General features: G+C 34.7%; 1 protein-coding gene across 1 annotated transcript in view; it reads right to left on the reverse strand.

Annotated features, from left to right (window-relative positions):
* Window positions 1-1137: 1137 nt before the first annotated feature.
* Window positions 1138-18231, reverse strand: part of Nrk (Nik related kinase) — a 93138-nt gene continuing 76044 nt past the window's right edge. Inside the window, exons 23-29 of the mRNA XM_028770327.1 lie at window positions 17054-17197; window positions 14152-14310; window positions 12582-12682; window positions 10597-10746; window positions 7703-7838; window positions 4269-4408; window positions 1138-1233 (exon numbers count right to left, since the gene is read on the reverse strand). Coding sequence (XP_028626160.1) covers window positions 1138-1233; window positions 4269-4408; window positions 7703-7838; window positions 10597-10746; window positions 12582-12682; window positions 14152-14310; window positions 17054-17197 — 926 coding nt within the window. The remainder of the gene's footprint in view (window positions 1234-4268; window positions 4409-7702; window positions 7839-10596; window positions 10747-12581; window positions 12683-14151; window positions 14311-17053; window positions 17198-18231) is intronic.

Genomic DNA, 18231 nt, shown 5'->3' on the forward strand with positions numbered 1-18231 from the left:
GTCTATCAAATATTTGGATATGGACTGGCATGAATTTCACTACTTTAATTTTGCAAACTTTGATAATACAATGGATGTTATATTTTTCTAAAATTCTATAATTTTCATATCTAGAACAAATGACTCTAAATTTGGATTATCACCTCGATTATCTTCATTTCTGAATTGATAGTAATAAAAATGTGAAAATATAATTATTATCCATCAACATTCTTTTCCTTTTGTTGCATTACTTTGCTTAATAACACTAAGGGCATTTTATATAGTTTAATGTATTTAAAATATATTTAAATATTTAAAAATATTTAATGCTGTCTGATGGTCACAGTGTTGCTATATAATAAAATTCAAAACTCAGCCAATTTGGGGGACAAAATTTGACGCCTACTTTGATGAATTAAAAAAAAACCCTTTTCTACAGTACATGTGCATTGGAGTTCAGTCCTGTATTCAAGATAGTAAATATATCAATTGGTAGTTTGTAAAAACAGCTATTACACATATTTGGGGCTTTTAGGAGGGCAGAAGCAAGCATCTGATGCTTTCTTCTCTTTTTCTTTATATAGAGAAATCAAATTTAACAAGGGGCTGGAAAAAATCACAATTGGTCTTCAACTGTGGAGTTATTGTGATAACGAATTGGATAGCATGTTCCCCTTGATCAATGTAATTTTCCTTGTGCATACAGATTGTTCAACCTTTGTCTGGGTTGTAAAATTCATTATGTTTTGTCTTTTAATCTCACCTTCGCTTGGAAAAAATCATGTATATATGTTTTGGTTTGGAAAAGCTTAATTAGGGCCAATTCCTTTGAAAGTTGTTGGTGATGTAATTTATAACAGGTTTCTTTACTCCATGCTGTAAATCAGAATACAGATACTGTCCAAACTGTCCTAAGAGAACTGTTTAAATTCACAGTAACAAAGGTTACGAAGTTTGTGCAAAACAGATTGTACACCACTGGAGTACATAGAGCTTGCTATAGTTTTCTTTATGAAGCTGCATTTCTTATCCAAACTACTCTGTGCTACATTAAAAGCCTCTGATGAAAGTTTTCCCCTAATGATAAAACTCCAATGTTAGGATGCAATGGCATATATGTGATGGGTGTAAATGTAGTCTATCACTGGACCCCTTTTAAACAGCATAGCTTCTTTGGAGCTCTTCAAGTTTTCCCAGGCTCATAAAGTAAACCCGGCTGCGCCGATTGCTCAGTGTAGAAGCAAAGAACATCTTTAAAAAAAACACAAGAAAAAAAAGCATAAGCAGTGAGTTTCTAACACATTTAAACTAGATACTTAATAAATACAAGTGTTAAGCACCAGTGTATAACTATAATTTGATGGAATCAAAATATTAAGCCATCTTGTCTGGAGCAAATTTTCTTCATTTTAAGGGACATACATTTGATTAGCTTGGGATTTAAATTACATATTTCAAAGTAACCTTTTCACCATCGTCTACATAATTGTAATTTATGTATTTCATTATTTTGGCTTTGTTTTCACTTTTAAAATTTGTTCTTGGAGCCTTTCACACATCTAAACAATAAATTTTGATCACTCGGTCACTTCCCTTTCAATTAACTATCGACCCCATCAACATGTTTCTTCCCAGATTCCTGCCTTCTTTTTAAAATTGATAATTTTCTGGGTCCATTCAGTGCTGACCATACGTGCACAGGTGTGAGGCCATCCATTGGATCATGGGAAGATACCAGTGGCCACTCTCTTGCATCTTACCAAAGACTAATGATTCTCCTTCCCTTTGCAGCTACCAACTGCCATATATTTATGGATCATATTTCTCTCTGGAAGCTTCATATTACTTTTGGTTATAACACTTTCCTTTAGCCGAGCAAGGATGGCAACAATGAACACATCGAACTGGATGGAGAAAAGCCCATGAGACCTCAACTCTACACAATGATCTACAGGCAACTGACAAAAGCTAGGAGCAGGAAGTGAGAGAGGTAGTGTTCTCCAGCTAACAGCACAGCAATTAGTTGTTCAGTGCCAAAAGGTCAGCCCTGGATATATACATATAAGCAACATTCTGTAGGCTGAACAGGTTATATTTAGGAATATACACATATACAGATGGATATATTTATGCAATAGTGATGAGTGAACTCATTATTATAATAAGAGGACTATGAATTGGAAGACTGGGGAGAGGTAAACAGGGAGGGGCTGGAGGGAAAAATGGAAGGGAGGAATCCTATAATTAAAATTTCTACATTTTATAGTGTCAGTTCATTTTACAGAAATAGAGAGTCATAAAAAATTAGAACATTTCAGTAACTTGTTAAACATAAGCACAGGTGGCAAATGATAGAAAAAAATAATTTGTTTCCTTGTATTATTGAATTAAAATCATTTTGTTTTTATTCTTTTGAGATTGTAGTTGAGTTACATTTTCTCCTTCTCTTGGTACAATGAGTTAAATGCAGTGTGTTGAGGGAGAACACGTTGTTTAAACATGGGTTCTTCCATAATAAAGAAAATTAGAATAGAACCCAGGCATAAATCACAAAAGGAAGGCAAAGGTTTTAAAGTCATCGATGCTTATATGTAAGCAGGGCATTAGACCTAATGATGATGAGGGTAAGATCCAGCAGCTACCCTTCACACCTTTTCTGTGCCAAATACCCTGGAAGATGCTACATGTGCACATGATACATTACAATTCTACCTTTGTTCCCAGAACAGTTATTGATAGTTCCATTTCAGTGATAAAGGGATTAAATTTTAAAAAGATCAAATAAGGGTTGGTGATGTGACTCAGTGATATATTTGCCTAGCATGTGTAAGACCCTGGGTTCCATGCCCAGCACTCTCCTGACCCCTGACAAAAGAAAAAAAGATCAGTTAAACATTTCTGGTTCTTACATCTTGTTAGGTGACAGAACCAAAACTGCAATCCGAAGCTTCCTGACCTCAAACCCTGCTTCTTCACATGAAATCCCCGAAATTGCAGACATTTTGTCAACATGCTACAACTTGGCTGTTTTCCCTGATATCAATTTTAATTCTGTGCAATCCTTGGTAATAATTCTTAATTATATTCAAGGTTATTTTTTCACAGTATTGTTTCTTAAAATAATTAACTTAGGTTATGAACTTTCCCATCTACCTATTTTAATAGTTAACACTGATCAAATTTCACAGAAAATTTCCGAGTCTCCATTTTAGTTTTCTTCCTGGTAAAATTGTTATCATCATACCTGCTTGTGAGGATAAACTGAGATAAAGGTTCTAAAATAGCAAGCATATAACCTAACATATAACTGTATAGTCAAGAAATGTAATTACTTTTTCTTTTAGTCTTGGAATATACTGAAAGCTAGAAATGGAAGATTTTTAACAAGCAAATAAACACTGACAAGATGGCTAGAGAGGACTTTTCACACACTGTTGGTGGGAGTGGAAATTATTCTAGCCATTTTGGAAAATACTATGAATGAATGTTCCTCAAACAAACAAACAAACAAACAGAAAAAAAAACTAATAAACTTGTCATGTGATCTGGTTCTCACATATCTTAGCATCTGTCTACCAAAATTGGGTACCAGCCTACTAGAGATATTTATATGCCCATGATTATAGGAGCAGTATCCACAATAATGTTTGAGTCAAACTAGGGACCAATCTATAAATGAATGGATAAAAATAATGAAATCATTAATTTTCAGCAAAAACTAGAGAACTTAAGTGAAAAATAAGCTAAAAACGAAATGTTAGTGGTTTTTATTTAATATATCAAAGCTAAACAAAAATCAACCTAGCGATTAGGAACAGTATTCGGAGTGGGGGAGATAAAAGGAGTGTAGACCTGAGTAGTGCACATGGAGGACCTGCATAGAAATGTCACAAAGAATGTCATTCATCTGTGTGATTAAATTATGGTAATCCATGTCAAAATACTTAAATCATTCTAAGAAGGTAGATTTGCTCTCACTTTTTGCTTAAATTTCTTGGCATGAAAATGAAACCGACCATGGATCAAAAGTAATGAAAGAGTTCATGCCAAAGAAAATATCCAAGTTTAATTAGTATATAACTAGAGATTTGTACTTTGAAAATGAGTTTTGTTGAAACAAAATTACATTATTTACCAAATATGTTTCTACTACGAAAAAGAAGAACGTTTCATTAATAGTGTGCCAATTTAAAAAAAATCCTAAATATGCAAAAGAAAAAGGTATAAAGTCTAATTAATTTCAAGGATTAGTTTGTTTTTACTTTACTGAAAGGTGTAAACTATACCTTGTCACCACGGGCACACAGAAATCTCAGTTTCTTGATTGAGCGGCGCTTCAGCTCATTCTCGAGAATAGTTGACTGTAGAGAGCGCGCTTCAATAGCCTTTTGGTCCCATCCAGTGATTCTCTTTGTACACTCAAAAGCTACAATACAATTGGAAATGGCAAAAGAACATTTATTTTTTATTACAGTGATATGAAAACATAACTAAAGTTAACCATTAAGGAACTCATAGTTCTAGGTTAAGCTAAACCCATTTATTCTTCATCTTATTTTTGAAGTCTGCCATTTTCGACATTTTGTTGCTTAGGATTGGTATTCTATAGGTACTGCAGTGATGAATATTGACTTGCTAGAGCTTTCTTAATGTTTGTATTCATGCACTATCAGACCACAGACAAACCCAAGAGGTAATGACTCTGTTTCTAGTTGCTCAGATCAATCCATGGCTTTACTTTTTTTTTTTATGTTGTAGGTGAGATACAGTATCACACCAGATACAAAGGGAAGGTTCCTAATAAAGAGCTGTGTTGTAGCATAACATAGAAAACTGATTTTTCAACAAATTAAAACAGGGAGTAGGGATTTAGCTAAGTGGTAGTGTGCAAGGATTTCAGTTCAGTTCTCAGTCCTGAAAAAACTAAATCTGTTAAAAAAATATCTTATTCAAATAATGACTTTAGTAAACCTAATTTAATTGAACAATTTTTTTCTGCTATAAGCAGAACTGAGAGTAATTTTGTATACTTAAGGGTTTTTCCTTCTGGGGAAAATTGTATTACATTTTAAACTTTTTATACATGTTTTATAACCCACCATGGCAATAACATTTATGAAAGCATAACCTTAATTATCAAAAGTCCATATACTCCAGTGATTCTGTGAAATATTTTATAGCATAAGGAGCAATATTAAATGTTTAACTTTCAATTTTTATTCTTTATGAAATTTGCAAGGAAGAAAATTTCCATATATAAAGTAAATTATAGCATTTAAAATGACACAAATTTTAACTGAAGTTAAAATACAAAACATGGCACTTTGTTTAAAACCAGAATTTGTTAATTAATCTGACTTTCTGTTTTCCTTTATTTTAAAAGAAGGAAAATCAGCATTAGTATAGTTGTCTTCTTTTAAAAAAATCTCTCATTTTTATCAAATGATCTCAGGGACTCTTGCTTAAACCAAAATTTACATGCTGTATGTGTGCAATAAATTTAAAAAAAATAATTCATAAAAGACTACATACAATCTTGTAAAAGTAACTAGCAAATACATAATGTAAGCAATGTATCTGACCTCAAATAAAATTACAAAGCATTTATTATCCTGGTTTTTTTATTATAAGTCAGACTATTTACCTGTATGAATTTGATATAAAAATTGTAATTAAATTTCTGTCACATTTTGACTAAGAAAAAAATAGCTGTTCTTAAATAATTTTAATAGTGTAATTTCAGGCCAGAATTAAAGTGGGCACAGGAAGTTCGGAGAACCAGTGACCTGACTTACCAAAACTAGTAACTGGCCTAACATGTATGAATTCAATTTTCTCTTATACTCCTGTGACTATTTTATTAAAATACTATTCTTCTCAACAGCCGCTTAGAGTAAACCTTTCAAATTTAACAGCCTGTCTACTGAGTCCAGAACCCGTGTATATCTTTACAGATCTGCCCCTACTTGCTGAACTGAAAGTGTGCTTTCTGAAATGGGGCTCTAGAATTATGAATTATCTACCATTCTTAAACTCTGATACATTTATTTGGGAATAAAGGATTTTGTCCTTGTTATTGAAAACATTATGGTTTAAAGAAATGTAAATTTTAGCCTAGGGAAATCTGGTTTTATGCTATTTGTAAACAGCAAGTTGTGTTGAAGTATAAAACAGATTGAATTATTTCCTTGATATCAGTGCTATATTGTAATATATTCTTAATATATGCTAAACAAAACACATGTGTTTGTGCTATATGTTATTTTATGTATACACGTCTTTCAAATTTTACCAAGCTTTTTGATCTTGGTTAGAACTCTTCTTGCCTAAGGACAAGAAATGTTGTAGACAACTTTTAAAATCCCTTTTACATCTATGATCATTGAGTGGCTTGAATATTAATGTTCTGCTTACTTTCCCCTTTGAACTTAGCTACCTGATTTTCATTTCTGACTCATGTACTTTTTGAGGTTCTGGGGATGGAAGCCAGTCCTTGCACATCCTAGCAGGCTTTCTTTCACTGGGCTGCCTGACTAGGTCCTACCTCACATATCGTTCCGTGACTTTTCACTATACAAGATATAACACAACTCCTTGTGCTTACTTCCTTTTGCCCTAAATTCATCAATTTGTACTATAAGCACTAAGTGTCTGTCACTTATAATGGCTTAAAACCCTCTGTGAATATTTACCTGTTGGAAGAAATTAGAGCAGATTTTCAGGACAATCCTCAACATCAACCATGTATAAAAATAATTTAAACATTCTGAAGATGCATTGCAAAATAAAAACCCACAAAAACCCCATCATGCCATAAAAAAAATTGTTCGAAAAGGAGTTTGTTCAAATTGGTCACTAAAACACTGTGGATGTCACTTTTACCCATAGACATTTCAGAGGATTCTGTCCTCTGTTTGGACAAACAACCTTTCTTTCCTTTGTTGTCTCTCTCTTTTCTATAACCCACTCTGTCTCTGCAAACACACACACACACACACACACACACACACACACACACACAGACATGGGGAGACAGAGTGACAGAGAGAGAGAGACAGAGAAGCACAAAAAGAGACAGAGACAGACAGACAGACAGACAGACAGACAGACAGTCACACACACACAGGAGAGAGGATGGGATGGAGGAACGGAGTGAGGGAGAGACAGAGACACAGAGACAGAGAAACACACACAGAGACAGACACACACAGAGGAGGAAAGAGGGGGGAGGGAGGAAGGGAGTGAGGGAGAGACAGAGACAGATATAGAGAGAGAGGGAGGGAGAGAGAGAAAGAGAGGGAGAGAGAAAGAGAGAGGCGTTGGTCATTTATCTTATCATTCTACCCTTTACCATTTCTAATACTTTAACTATTTGCATATTTTCTGTCACCTAGTTACCAAACCTTAGGAAGATAAAAAAAAATCTCAAATTAGTTATTTTAGTTTCCCAGACCAGCAGTACTGCATTGTTTAGGGTTGTAGTCTGAAAAAGTGGGGTTATACCCATATTGCCATCTGGGTGGCAACTTACAGGTATAAATGACTTTACACACATACAACACTATAAAGTGACCAGACAAAATAGAAGTATTTTTTTTATTGTATACCCTTCAGTGCTTTAAGAAAAAGAAACAATTCAGGAAAACTTATTTATGACATTTTTTTAATCCTGTTAAAGCTTGTCTAGATCATTTGAGAGCAAAAGAAATTTTGTACATACCCACGGAAGACGGTACGTCTTTCCACACATCAAGGATCTTCTTGAGAAGTTGTTCATTTGCTTCCTCAGAGGCAGCTTCAGCATTGAAGGAGAGCATCACGCCAAGTCCCAAGCAATCAGGTAAAATGACGACATTCTGTGGTGTAATGATTTCCAGTGAGTAGGATTACGCTTCATAAAGACTTTTTTGTATACAGCATTTTATCGCTATTATGTTAATCGAAACAACTATTACTTAATTGAAGAGCAGATATTCAAAGTGTAGGGGGAAAGTTAGCCTTTGTGTCTAAAGTCAGTGGCAGGAGATAAACATTTTAGAAGAGTCAGTTTCCTTTATGGCTCAAAACCATCAATTTTAATATTCTCTCTCTCTTTTCATTTAGGATAATCATTTGAGGAAAAAAGAGAGATGTATTTCTAATACAGAGAAGTTTCCTGAAATGCCACAAAAAATATTGTGTATTATAATGGGAAAAATAATACAATCCTGAATTTCAGATTTATTTCAGAAATTAAGCAATATTTTCATAATGTATGTGTGACCAAGCAATAAATCATATACGTAACGCTTGCTCATCAGCAAATTCATGAAAAAAAGAAAAATAAACCTCAAACAGCTTGAGCTTAAATATTTTAAGGGGCAGCCTTTACTATTGTTCATGGTTTATTTTATTACATTTGTCCCCTTTTCAATATAATGCAGATTTTCTCATTCAATTCGCATGCTAAAATAGGCTCAATATAGAGTTCAGAAGTATTTGTTGCAGAATAAGGAAATATTAAAAGAAAACTAAGCACTTGTAAACTTCCAGATTCATAAATGGGACAAAATCTGCTTAGAGCAGAGATATTATGACATTGATGGTATTTCTCTGAGAATTACAAGAAATGTGTTCTGCTGTTTCTGAAAATTAACAAGTTATGGGGGGGGGGAGAGAGAGGGAGGGTCAGAAACTATACTTGCCAAAGCCAGCGTACTCAGGCCAAGTGCTTGAGGCCATGTCTCAGCAACAACAATCCTCAAAACTAAAATGGGAATCCAGAGGCGAAACGCAATTTTAATGCGTTCCCTGGGTACTTGCATGAGCAGTTGAATCAGAAAACAGATAAGAAAGAATGAAAGAAAATGCAAGAAATATGGTTTTCTCAAGAAGATCTATTTGTAATAAACTGGGCCTGTTGCAAGTCCAGACAGCATCTGAGGTAATTCCCTTGCTTTCTCAGATGATATCTGAAGCAACTGGACACTTTTCAGCACATGTAGCTCTCCGGCACCACCAGAGCCTTTGTAATCAAGCACTTCTGAGAGAATAGTATTTTTAGGACAGTCTCCTCTCCTTTAGAGTCCTTTCTATTTTAGTGGGTCAAGACACTAGGGAATTTGTCTAAAAATATATTTGCATATCTGTGAGGCATCCTAATTAGGTCAGAAAATGATTTGTAACACCTTTTCTCATTCAAAGTTCTATAGTTAATTGATTGTTACTAAAAGCAAATAATTTCCCTAGATTTAAGTTTCTTCAATGATTTTATTTTTCAAGCCAGTGAATCATGTATCCCAGACTGGCCTTGAATTTGCTAAAAAGCTGACTCTGGATTACTTCCTGCCTATACTTCCAAAGTTGTGAGGTTACATGCATGCACTAATATGCCTGTTTGGTTTTTCAATAAGTATAAACTTAAACCAATTTTTGAATATACGTTATTGTATTGGCTTCTGAGGAAAGGCTATCTGTTCTGATAAATCTAAGAGATAGGAAGCTCCAGAGGTAATTTAACTGAAGAATAATCCAGTTATATCACAATTATTTTGTGAGTTTGGCTGATGTTCTATTTAGTATTTTCACAGTACAAACAGGGTAAGCTGTCTAAATAGGCAACTACTAGATCATTAGCTAATAATTGTTAGCTTCATCTTTAAAGATGTCCTCACCAATGTTTTGATGCTTGTTTTCTATAGTCTTTAAAATTGTGTTATTAGAGACACAGATTATATTACCAAAAAGGTTCAAAATATCACACAAATAGGGTCATTTAAAGTCCATTCATACTTTCTTCAGGGATTTTGCATAATGATAAATTGCTAAAATTGTAATGTTCAACAAACTGAATATCAAGAAAGAATGAAGCAAAAAACTGCTAGTAAAAGCATTCCTTTTAAATATAAATTTCAACAGGAAAACTATCAATTCCACCATCAATATTTTGTATGATACATTTGGTGGACTATGATGTTATGGTCAAGATTTTTATATTAATTGTATCCAACCATTCATGATTTAAAAATATTGTGCCATTACTTTAAAAATACTGAATCTTTCCATCAGAAATTCTGGAATATAATGAATATAATGATTCTTTTTACATAATTTGCTATCATCTATAGCTAATGCAATAAAGAGGGGAGCACATATGCAATACTGTTATTGATTTCTTAACAAAATGTATTAGTTACAGGGCCTAGAAATACTAAAGCCAACTGAAAAGCATCTTAGGGCCAATTAGTATGACTGCACAAAGATGAATGGACAATGAGTATAGAATACAAAGCCATTTAAAGGAGGCAGACCTCAATTAGTTCCAGTTGATAGTGGCCAGATGGTAGTACGGGCCTGAAATTATCATATCTGGTTAATCAATAGAAGTCTGGCTTTTAAAGGTTATAAAATCATTATGGCCAAATGAAAATTTGTCTACAGACCACATTTATATATCTGAAGTACGAAATAACTAGTGGTTTTTCCTTAGGTGCCAATACTTTCTGACATACGCAAGTTACCTGTTAGATCTCTGCTGCAGTGTAAGTTGTACCTTTAAATTTTGAGAATTTTGATAATCAGAAAAATTTAAAGTGTTTTATAATAACTTCTAGAGATCTGAAGGTAGTATCTTACATTATTTGGCAAGGTCACATCAGACATAACTTCAGATTCTGCATCGATGATATGATATCCATTAGCTGAGCTGAAGAAAATCTTCAGTGTTTTCTCAGAACCAATAGCCAGGTCAACTGTCACTGGCTTAACATCATGAGTTGGAAACACCTGAAAACGGAAAAGCAAATATGGCCCAAAGGCCAAAATGACATTCTGACTAAGGTAATCTTTCCCTTTCTTTTGCCATAATTACAAGTTTATAAAAGTCAGATGACTTCTTTATGATTGATTGAATGTTTATGATACTAGGGATTGAACCTAGAGCTTCCACACAACCAACAATGATCAAATTGTTATGACCCTCAGAACCACATATGGCCTCTCGTTAGCTGTCCTTAAATTCTTGCCTTGAGCTTCAGCAAATGAAGGAGCTCATCTGGTCTCTTAAACCGGTTCGCTGGATCAGCTGCCTGTATTTTTGCCAATATTCGTATATAGGCTTCATAGGACATGTAGTCTCCTTCGGAGTCTGCTGATTGATCAATGCATACTTGGTAAGGAATGAAAAAGGCCATATACATTAACCTATGGTAGACAGACTATACTCTAAGACTCCTAATGTTGATAGTCCAAGGAAACAAAAGGCCAAACAGGATTCATTGCTGAGATCAGATGATGGAAAGGACTGAGCATCATAGGATTCACAATAACAGGGTCGAAGGTGGGCATTAAGGATAGAGTGAGGACTTGGACAAAACAGGCTAAATGTACTGGTGATACTTCTCTCTTTGTTTTCCAGTTCCATACTAGGTAGCGCTGACAAGTCAGCAGACACCCAAGAATTAATCCATATCCAAATGATGACAGCTGAGCCAAGACCCAATTTAGGTAGACCAGATAAGGGATGCTATATCTGCCATGGTAGACTGCCTACCTAATAGTCTAGTATCTTTACTAGGAGTAGTCATATGCATTGTACCATGATCAATGTATACATGCAATGTTCAGGCTCAAAAATTAAAGCAGATCCTGATGTAACATACAAATGGATTTCATGAATACGTTGATCAGGATATGCTCCTATTACTGCTCTGTGAAATTTGTATGTTGAGCAAGTAGTTCAGTATCATTGAGACCATTTGTTAAAAGCAGATTCTCAGGCCCCACTGCAGACCCACAAACTCAGCCTGGGGTTGGGTCTGAGATCTAAACATTTAACAAAATGGTCCCACTGATTCTGACGCCTGCAATAGGCAAGATTAAAAAGCTATTTGGGTTTTCTAAAAATCTATCTTATTTAAATAGAAAATTGGAGCATTATATGTAATTTATCCACAATCCTCAGTTTATGGGAAGTGAACAAAATCAGCAGCTGTATGTTTGTGCTACTAGATGGTTAGTTTCCATAGCTGATCCATCTAAGTGCAGTTTCATCAAAAGATGTCAAGAACACAGGTGAGCCTACCCACTATGACCCAGAATAGTTCTACAGAGAACTGTGTTTTATACTGGAAGAAATATAAACCCCCATTTCCTTCCCCCACCCATCTACTGTTGTAATGATAGTTGGAACGAAGTTCTTGTCTTCTCCACTTCTGATGTGGCCTCCTTAGTATTGCTGCATCTCTTCTCCCTCTGCTCTCCACCCCCCACTAGGAGAGAACAGGGACTTTCCCCACTGCAAGTCATTGGGGTAGCACCTGAAGCCTGTGTTTGGGCCTCTAGAAGAGAAGATCTTCATGTTGACTACAGGAAATGGGAGTGAGGAGCTGGTGGGAATGTCCTGTAAGGGGAAGGGCTGGGGAATTCCCTCAAACTCCCTTGCTGTGGTGCCTGTGGATTGTCTAAAAAAGGGTTAAATGATAATTATTGACATGGTATATTCAAGTTGCAATAAATGTAGCCAAATGGTATATTTCCACATTTATATTCCAAACTACTATTTTGTTTATAATGTCTTCTTAAGAGAAAAATAGCATGATGCGAATAAGATGGCCACTTACTTTAATGGCGGTGCGTGCATCAAAGGATTTTGGTGCCCATGCATAGAGGTGAATTGATGATTTCACAGCAACTGCAATGTATGTTGTTTCTTCATGGTGAACTATAATGGCAACATACAAAAAAAGTTATTTCTCTGAATTAACAAGAACAGTCAGGTAGTTATTTATTATCACAAACAAATAGCACAAAAATTAAGAGCAAAAGCCACATGATTCCCAGACTAGTCATACAAATCAAATATTTTTTAAATAATAGGAATACAGATAAACTGAATACGTTTGACATTCAGAAAATAAACTCTGCACATATGAGATCAATAGCTCCAAGACCATTCAATAAAGAAAAAAACAAAAACAAAAGGAATATAACCATACTGAGTTAAACACATGGTGCTGAGACATATGGTAAAGTGTATGCAAAAGACTTGAGGAGAAAACTACCTCACAGCATACACAGAAATTAAGCCAATATGAATCAAAGACCCAAGTGTCAGAGCTTATGCTGTAAAAGTATTAGCAGTAAACAAAACAGGGATAAATCTTAACTTTCTATATGGCAATGGATTCTTACATTTGACAAAATTTATGTATAAGCGATACAAGAAAAAATAAATTAAACTTCATCAAAATTTAAAACTTTTGTGCATGTCAGGGCATAAGAAAGTGAAACTGGCCCTGGTCGTATCCACTTGTACACTCACATATTGGAAGTCTTAGGAAAGACTTAAGACTGCCAGAACAAGGCACATCTGTCCAACTTTGTGAGACCCTGTCTCAAAACACAACAGTGGTTGGAAATATAGCCCAGTGATAAAATGATAGCCTTGTATCAACAAGGAACTAGAAGTTCCGTTCTCAGTATCACAAAAAAGGGGACAAAATAAAAATAAAAGAAGACACAAAAACTGTCATTTATGATAGAAATATTCTCTTGCAATTCCTATAATGTGATTTCAGCAGTCCTTCACCTACAGTACCAATTCTGCCTGAAGGGTCAATTGTTTCAGAGTAAAAGGAAGCTGAGAGTAGAGTGGATTCGATTCAGAATGGAAGAGAATGGTGCAGCATTACTTCATAGATAACAGAATTCAGAGGCCAAAGGGAATTATTACTGTGTTTACAGAGCCATTCATGGAGAGACACAGGATATGAAAACATTCTATACTGAAATGTAAAATATTAGGAGCAAGAGTCAACAGATCACAGAAATCCTCCTTTTGATATTTACCATAAAATTTCCCAGTCAGTGTTGAACAGGTTCATAGTTAATTGCTATTCATACACAACTCTGCAAGTTGCTGAAGATACGTCAAGAACATTTATAGTGTGGAAACTATTACTTCAAATAGTAAGAGTGACTAGTAAAGGAAGAAAAAAGTCAACTAAATCTAACTCCCAGAGCAATTTCAGCCAATAGGTATGATTATCTAGAAAAGGCCTGGGAGATGCCTCCATGACAATCACTCTGTGAATTCTTTCCTTTCCTCATCTTGTCTTTTGCAATTATGAACCTCTCCACATGAAGGAAAGCAGAAACTATACAGCAATATTAAATGTGAAATGGACGTACGGACACTGAAGTGTTCACAGCCAATCAACTTATCCATAGCTTTGTAAGTTTCTTCTGTCTTCAGCATTGCCTTCTGCCTTTTCTTACTTTCTGGATCATTATTCAGAATCTTGTTCCTCAGCCAAGTCAGATGATACGCACGAAGTCTGTTCTTGCGGCCTGGTAGGAAAACATGATGGCATTTCAATTCTTCTATTTTCTAGAAATGCAAAGCAGTAGGGTGCACTGCTCTTTGTGCAAAATGCTCATCAAAGAGTCACTTTTAAAAACAGATGCATTACTAGACTCTTCTGTCTCAATTCCATGAACCAGTCGGGTTCTACTGGCCACCTCTGTGCCTGTCTGTCGTGGATCTAAAATAATCCACTGGGATACATTATTAAGACTACCTTTAGGAAGCAAACCCAACAACTACTATTATTATAAAGCTTCTTCTTTATATATTTATGATGCAGTATTTTAATTCATGTAAACATCAGGAAATGCGCATATTCATTACCTTAATTTTAAAATTTTATTTATGGTATTTTATGAGCACATTTAAATTCCTATCTTCTGACTATTTTGAAATATAGAATGCCCTATTCTTATTACATTTACCTATTGTGCCATAGAACAACAAAACGTACTGATTTAACCTTTACCTATTATGTATCCGTCATTCTGCATCACCTCTTTCCTCCCCTTTTCCATTAATCCAGCCGTGGGCAACCATCAGTCTAGTCTCAGTTTCTTTGAGACAGTATTTTAATTATTTCTTTTACTTTTTGAGATTATAATGTAATTACGTCATTTCCTTCTTCCAGTCTCTCCCTCCAAGCCTTCCCTTATAACACTTTTCTTTCACAGCCATGAGCTATTTGTCATTAATTGTTGCTATATACAGATATGTATATACATGGCTATTCCTAAATGTATAAATATAACCTATTGAGAAATTTTTATATCCTACTCATGAGTGACATTGTCATTAATTTTAATTAAATCTAACAAGCTTTTATACTTTTTTATTGAATTTATTAATTTTTCTAAGCCATTTTTAAGATTGTTATAAAAGTCCCAATAATAAGGATCCTTTTTTTTTTTTTGAGACCATGCTTGCCTCAAACACACAGATTCACCTTCCTCTGCCTCCTGAGTGCTAACACTAAAAGTGTGTGCCACCACACTCAGTCTACAAAGTAAAATTCTTAGTATGATTGATTTTACTGTGTTTTAGTAGGGAATTTTTAAAGAAGTCTTAGGGTTCCAAAAATTACATTTATCATTACTTGATACTTAACTGGTAAAATAAACTACTGAATAACTTCACATTGCATCCTGGAAAGATTTTTTTCCAGAGTAGCCTTAGAAGTTTCTCATCTAATGATGATACTTTTATAGTATTTGACACAAATTACTTTGTCGTATGAGGGGTTCTTGTCTACCATTTAGAGAGCCTTAGTTTTAAACCCCAGATTAAACAAAAACCAAATCACATTTGGCTTACATTTAAGGACTGTAAAAAGGTTTATCTGTGTTTTGAGAAAACAAGATGAAAACTCTCTCTCATTCAGATGTGTATCATCTCTTAGATATCTGATGTTTCTAAACCAAATGTTGCTTCTGTGTACCTAAAGCGATTACAAATGTTAGGTCATGAAATATGACTAAAATACTATGAAGTCTGAGTTTACTTCTAATGGATTTTTGCCTCTCATCAAACTTTGAAGCAGAATGTTCCATCCAAATATGACAATTTGCACACTAATATATCTTCCACATATATCTTACATGTTATGAAGTAGAAAACTCAAATATCAGTGGTTGGTATGGTTTTATTTGGTGGCCTAACCTTATGTTAACCATTCTTATTTATTCTTTATTTGTCTTTGATTTTCAGATACTAAATTCTGATTAGTGTTAGGTCTCAAAGGCAGGACAAAAGCTTAACTAAGGTACTTATTAACATATCAAAGCAGACACTGACTGCCTGGTTGTTCCAGCATTCCTCTGTGTCCTCCTGGGGAGCATTTTCTGCCTACTGCTCTGAACTCTGAAGCTCAGAGGCTGGCCTCTCCTTCCCCCAGCTGCTCTTCCATATATAACCCAGCCATTTTGGCTACATTGGTCCTTTTATCTTTTGCTTTTTGGTCTCTTGACCTCTTGGTTCCCACTGAAGGTTTCCCTCTCCCCTCTCCTCATATGGCCCGACTCAGTCTGCTGGTCATGTTCACATTAGACTTTCCCAGATGCCTTGATCTATGCCCCTGGCTATGTTCTCTCTTGTATCTACAATAAGTCTCCTCTACCATAGTTAGGAACAGTCATGTCCTCCTTTACTTATCTTTTTCCATTCATTTAGTAGTCACAATTTAACACTGACCTATTTACATTTTCATTGTCAAAGTTTCAGGCTCCTACTGATCAAGATTATGAAAATCCACTACTGTTTGGGAAAGGTGTAGGTTTTTTTAGGGCATCTATTCTTGTACCTAACCTTGTCTATATGCCTTTGTAATAAGGTGGAGACAGGTACAATTGTCTCTTTTATCTAAATAGTCATCCATTTGGTTCATTGTTGTTTCAGACTCATCAAAAGCTAGATGCTGGATATTGGTATAGTCCCTTGTGCATGTGATTACAGCTCTGAAGTTTTAGAGACAACTCTGAAAGGAGCTTTCAAGGATGCAAGAGTAGTTTTCCTGATCTCCAACCTAGGTTATGTGAATCAAGATCAAAGAGATTTTGTTTAAAGTTCAAATGGAAAAGAAAACACAGGTAGGAGTTTCTGCTGCCCCAATTAAAGGTTATATTTAAAGTGTTTTCCTATGAACACTTTCACCTAAGAAAGCCTTTTAACCTAGTTTGCAGTTCAATTACTCCACATAATTACTCAGTTAATTTTAGGTCTTAAACAAACCAGAGATGGTAATCAGCAAATTGAGTGACTCCACGACTTGAATCTGGCGGAATGGTCTTCGCTTTATAAGTTTAATGATGTCTGCCTTTCCACTTCGGTCCATCAGATACAGATGAGATGCGGTGCCCAGCAACAAATTGACTCCTGTTCAGATACAGACAAGGAAAAGTGCTGCATTAGCTGATTGTTTTTATTAGCGTGTATTAATTCTACAGAAAGGAGTTTTACTATGATGTTTTTATACTTATCTCTCACAAAATTTAATCAAAATCACTCTCATTACCCCCGTCCCCCAACTTATTTTTTCTTCTCACTACCTCTGGTCCTCTTCTATTTCCCTAATAGTCTCCATTATACCTGTAGGACCTTAAAGAAAAAATTCTATTTCAATAATCAGTTATAATTTATTTTACTACACATGTGATTCTATTCCTTTTCAAAGCTGAATAATACTCTACTGTGTACACATGCATTCCATATTTCTTCACCCTTTACTGATTTTTTAACTAACTAACTAACTAACTATATATATATATATAAATAAATAATTACTTTTGTAATTTCACCTTGCTAATCTGTATAAAGATGGGTTTTTTTCATTTCAGGCAAATGTTTATCTCATACTATCTCAGGCCTTATTAATCTCATATTATTCAACTATGTACATGGCTATCAGTGTCCCCTAAAATGTGTAAATAGATGTCTATACACACAAATATTCTATTTTCCTGCCATCTAATGTGCCATCTGACATACATAATATTGTATTATTTTTATTATGCACTATTTTTTAATTGTCACAAACATTTCTAGAACCAATCAGCCCTTCTGAAAGTTACCTTTAAGCAAATTTAGTCTATACATATACAGTTAATTTCAGTTTATTTTCTAGACATGAATTACATTTCTGGGTACTTGCCAGACTGAAGTGGCACATGCAATATTGCCTGAGCCACTAAAGTAGCAAAACATTGAGGATGCGACTATTTTCTTCTGAGGGCGTTGACCATAGAATTAAATTTGCTGGTTTCTATTTTTCATTTTAAAAACATGTCCCCTTATAATCTCAGCCCTACTGATAAGGTCATAATTTTTCTAAAACAAACAGTTGAAAAACCTTGTTAAATTTAAGAATTTATAGAGAATTATGCATTCTCCAGACTTTAAAATTGTAACAC

The sequence above is a fragment of the Grammomys surdaster genome, unplaced genomic scaffold, assembly GCF_004785775.1.
Source record: "Grammomys surdaster isolate TR1022 unplaced genomic scaffold, NIH_TR_1.0 200, whole genome shotgun sequence".
Lineage (NCBI taxonomy): Eukaryota > Metazoa > Chordata > Mammalia > Rodentia > Muridae > Grammomys > Grammomys surdaster.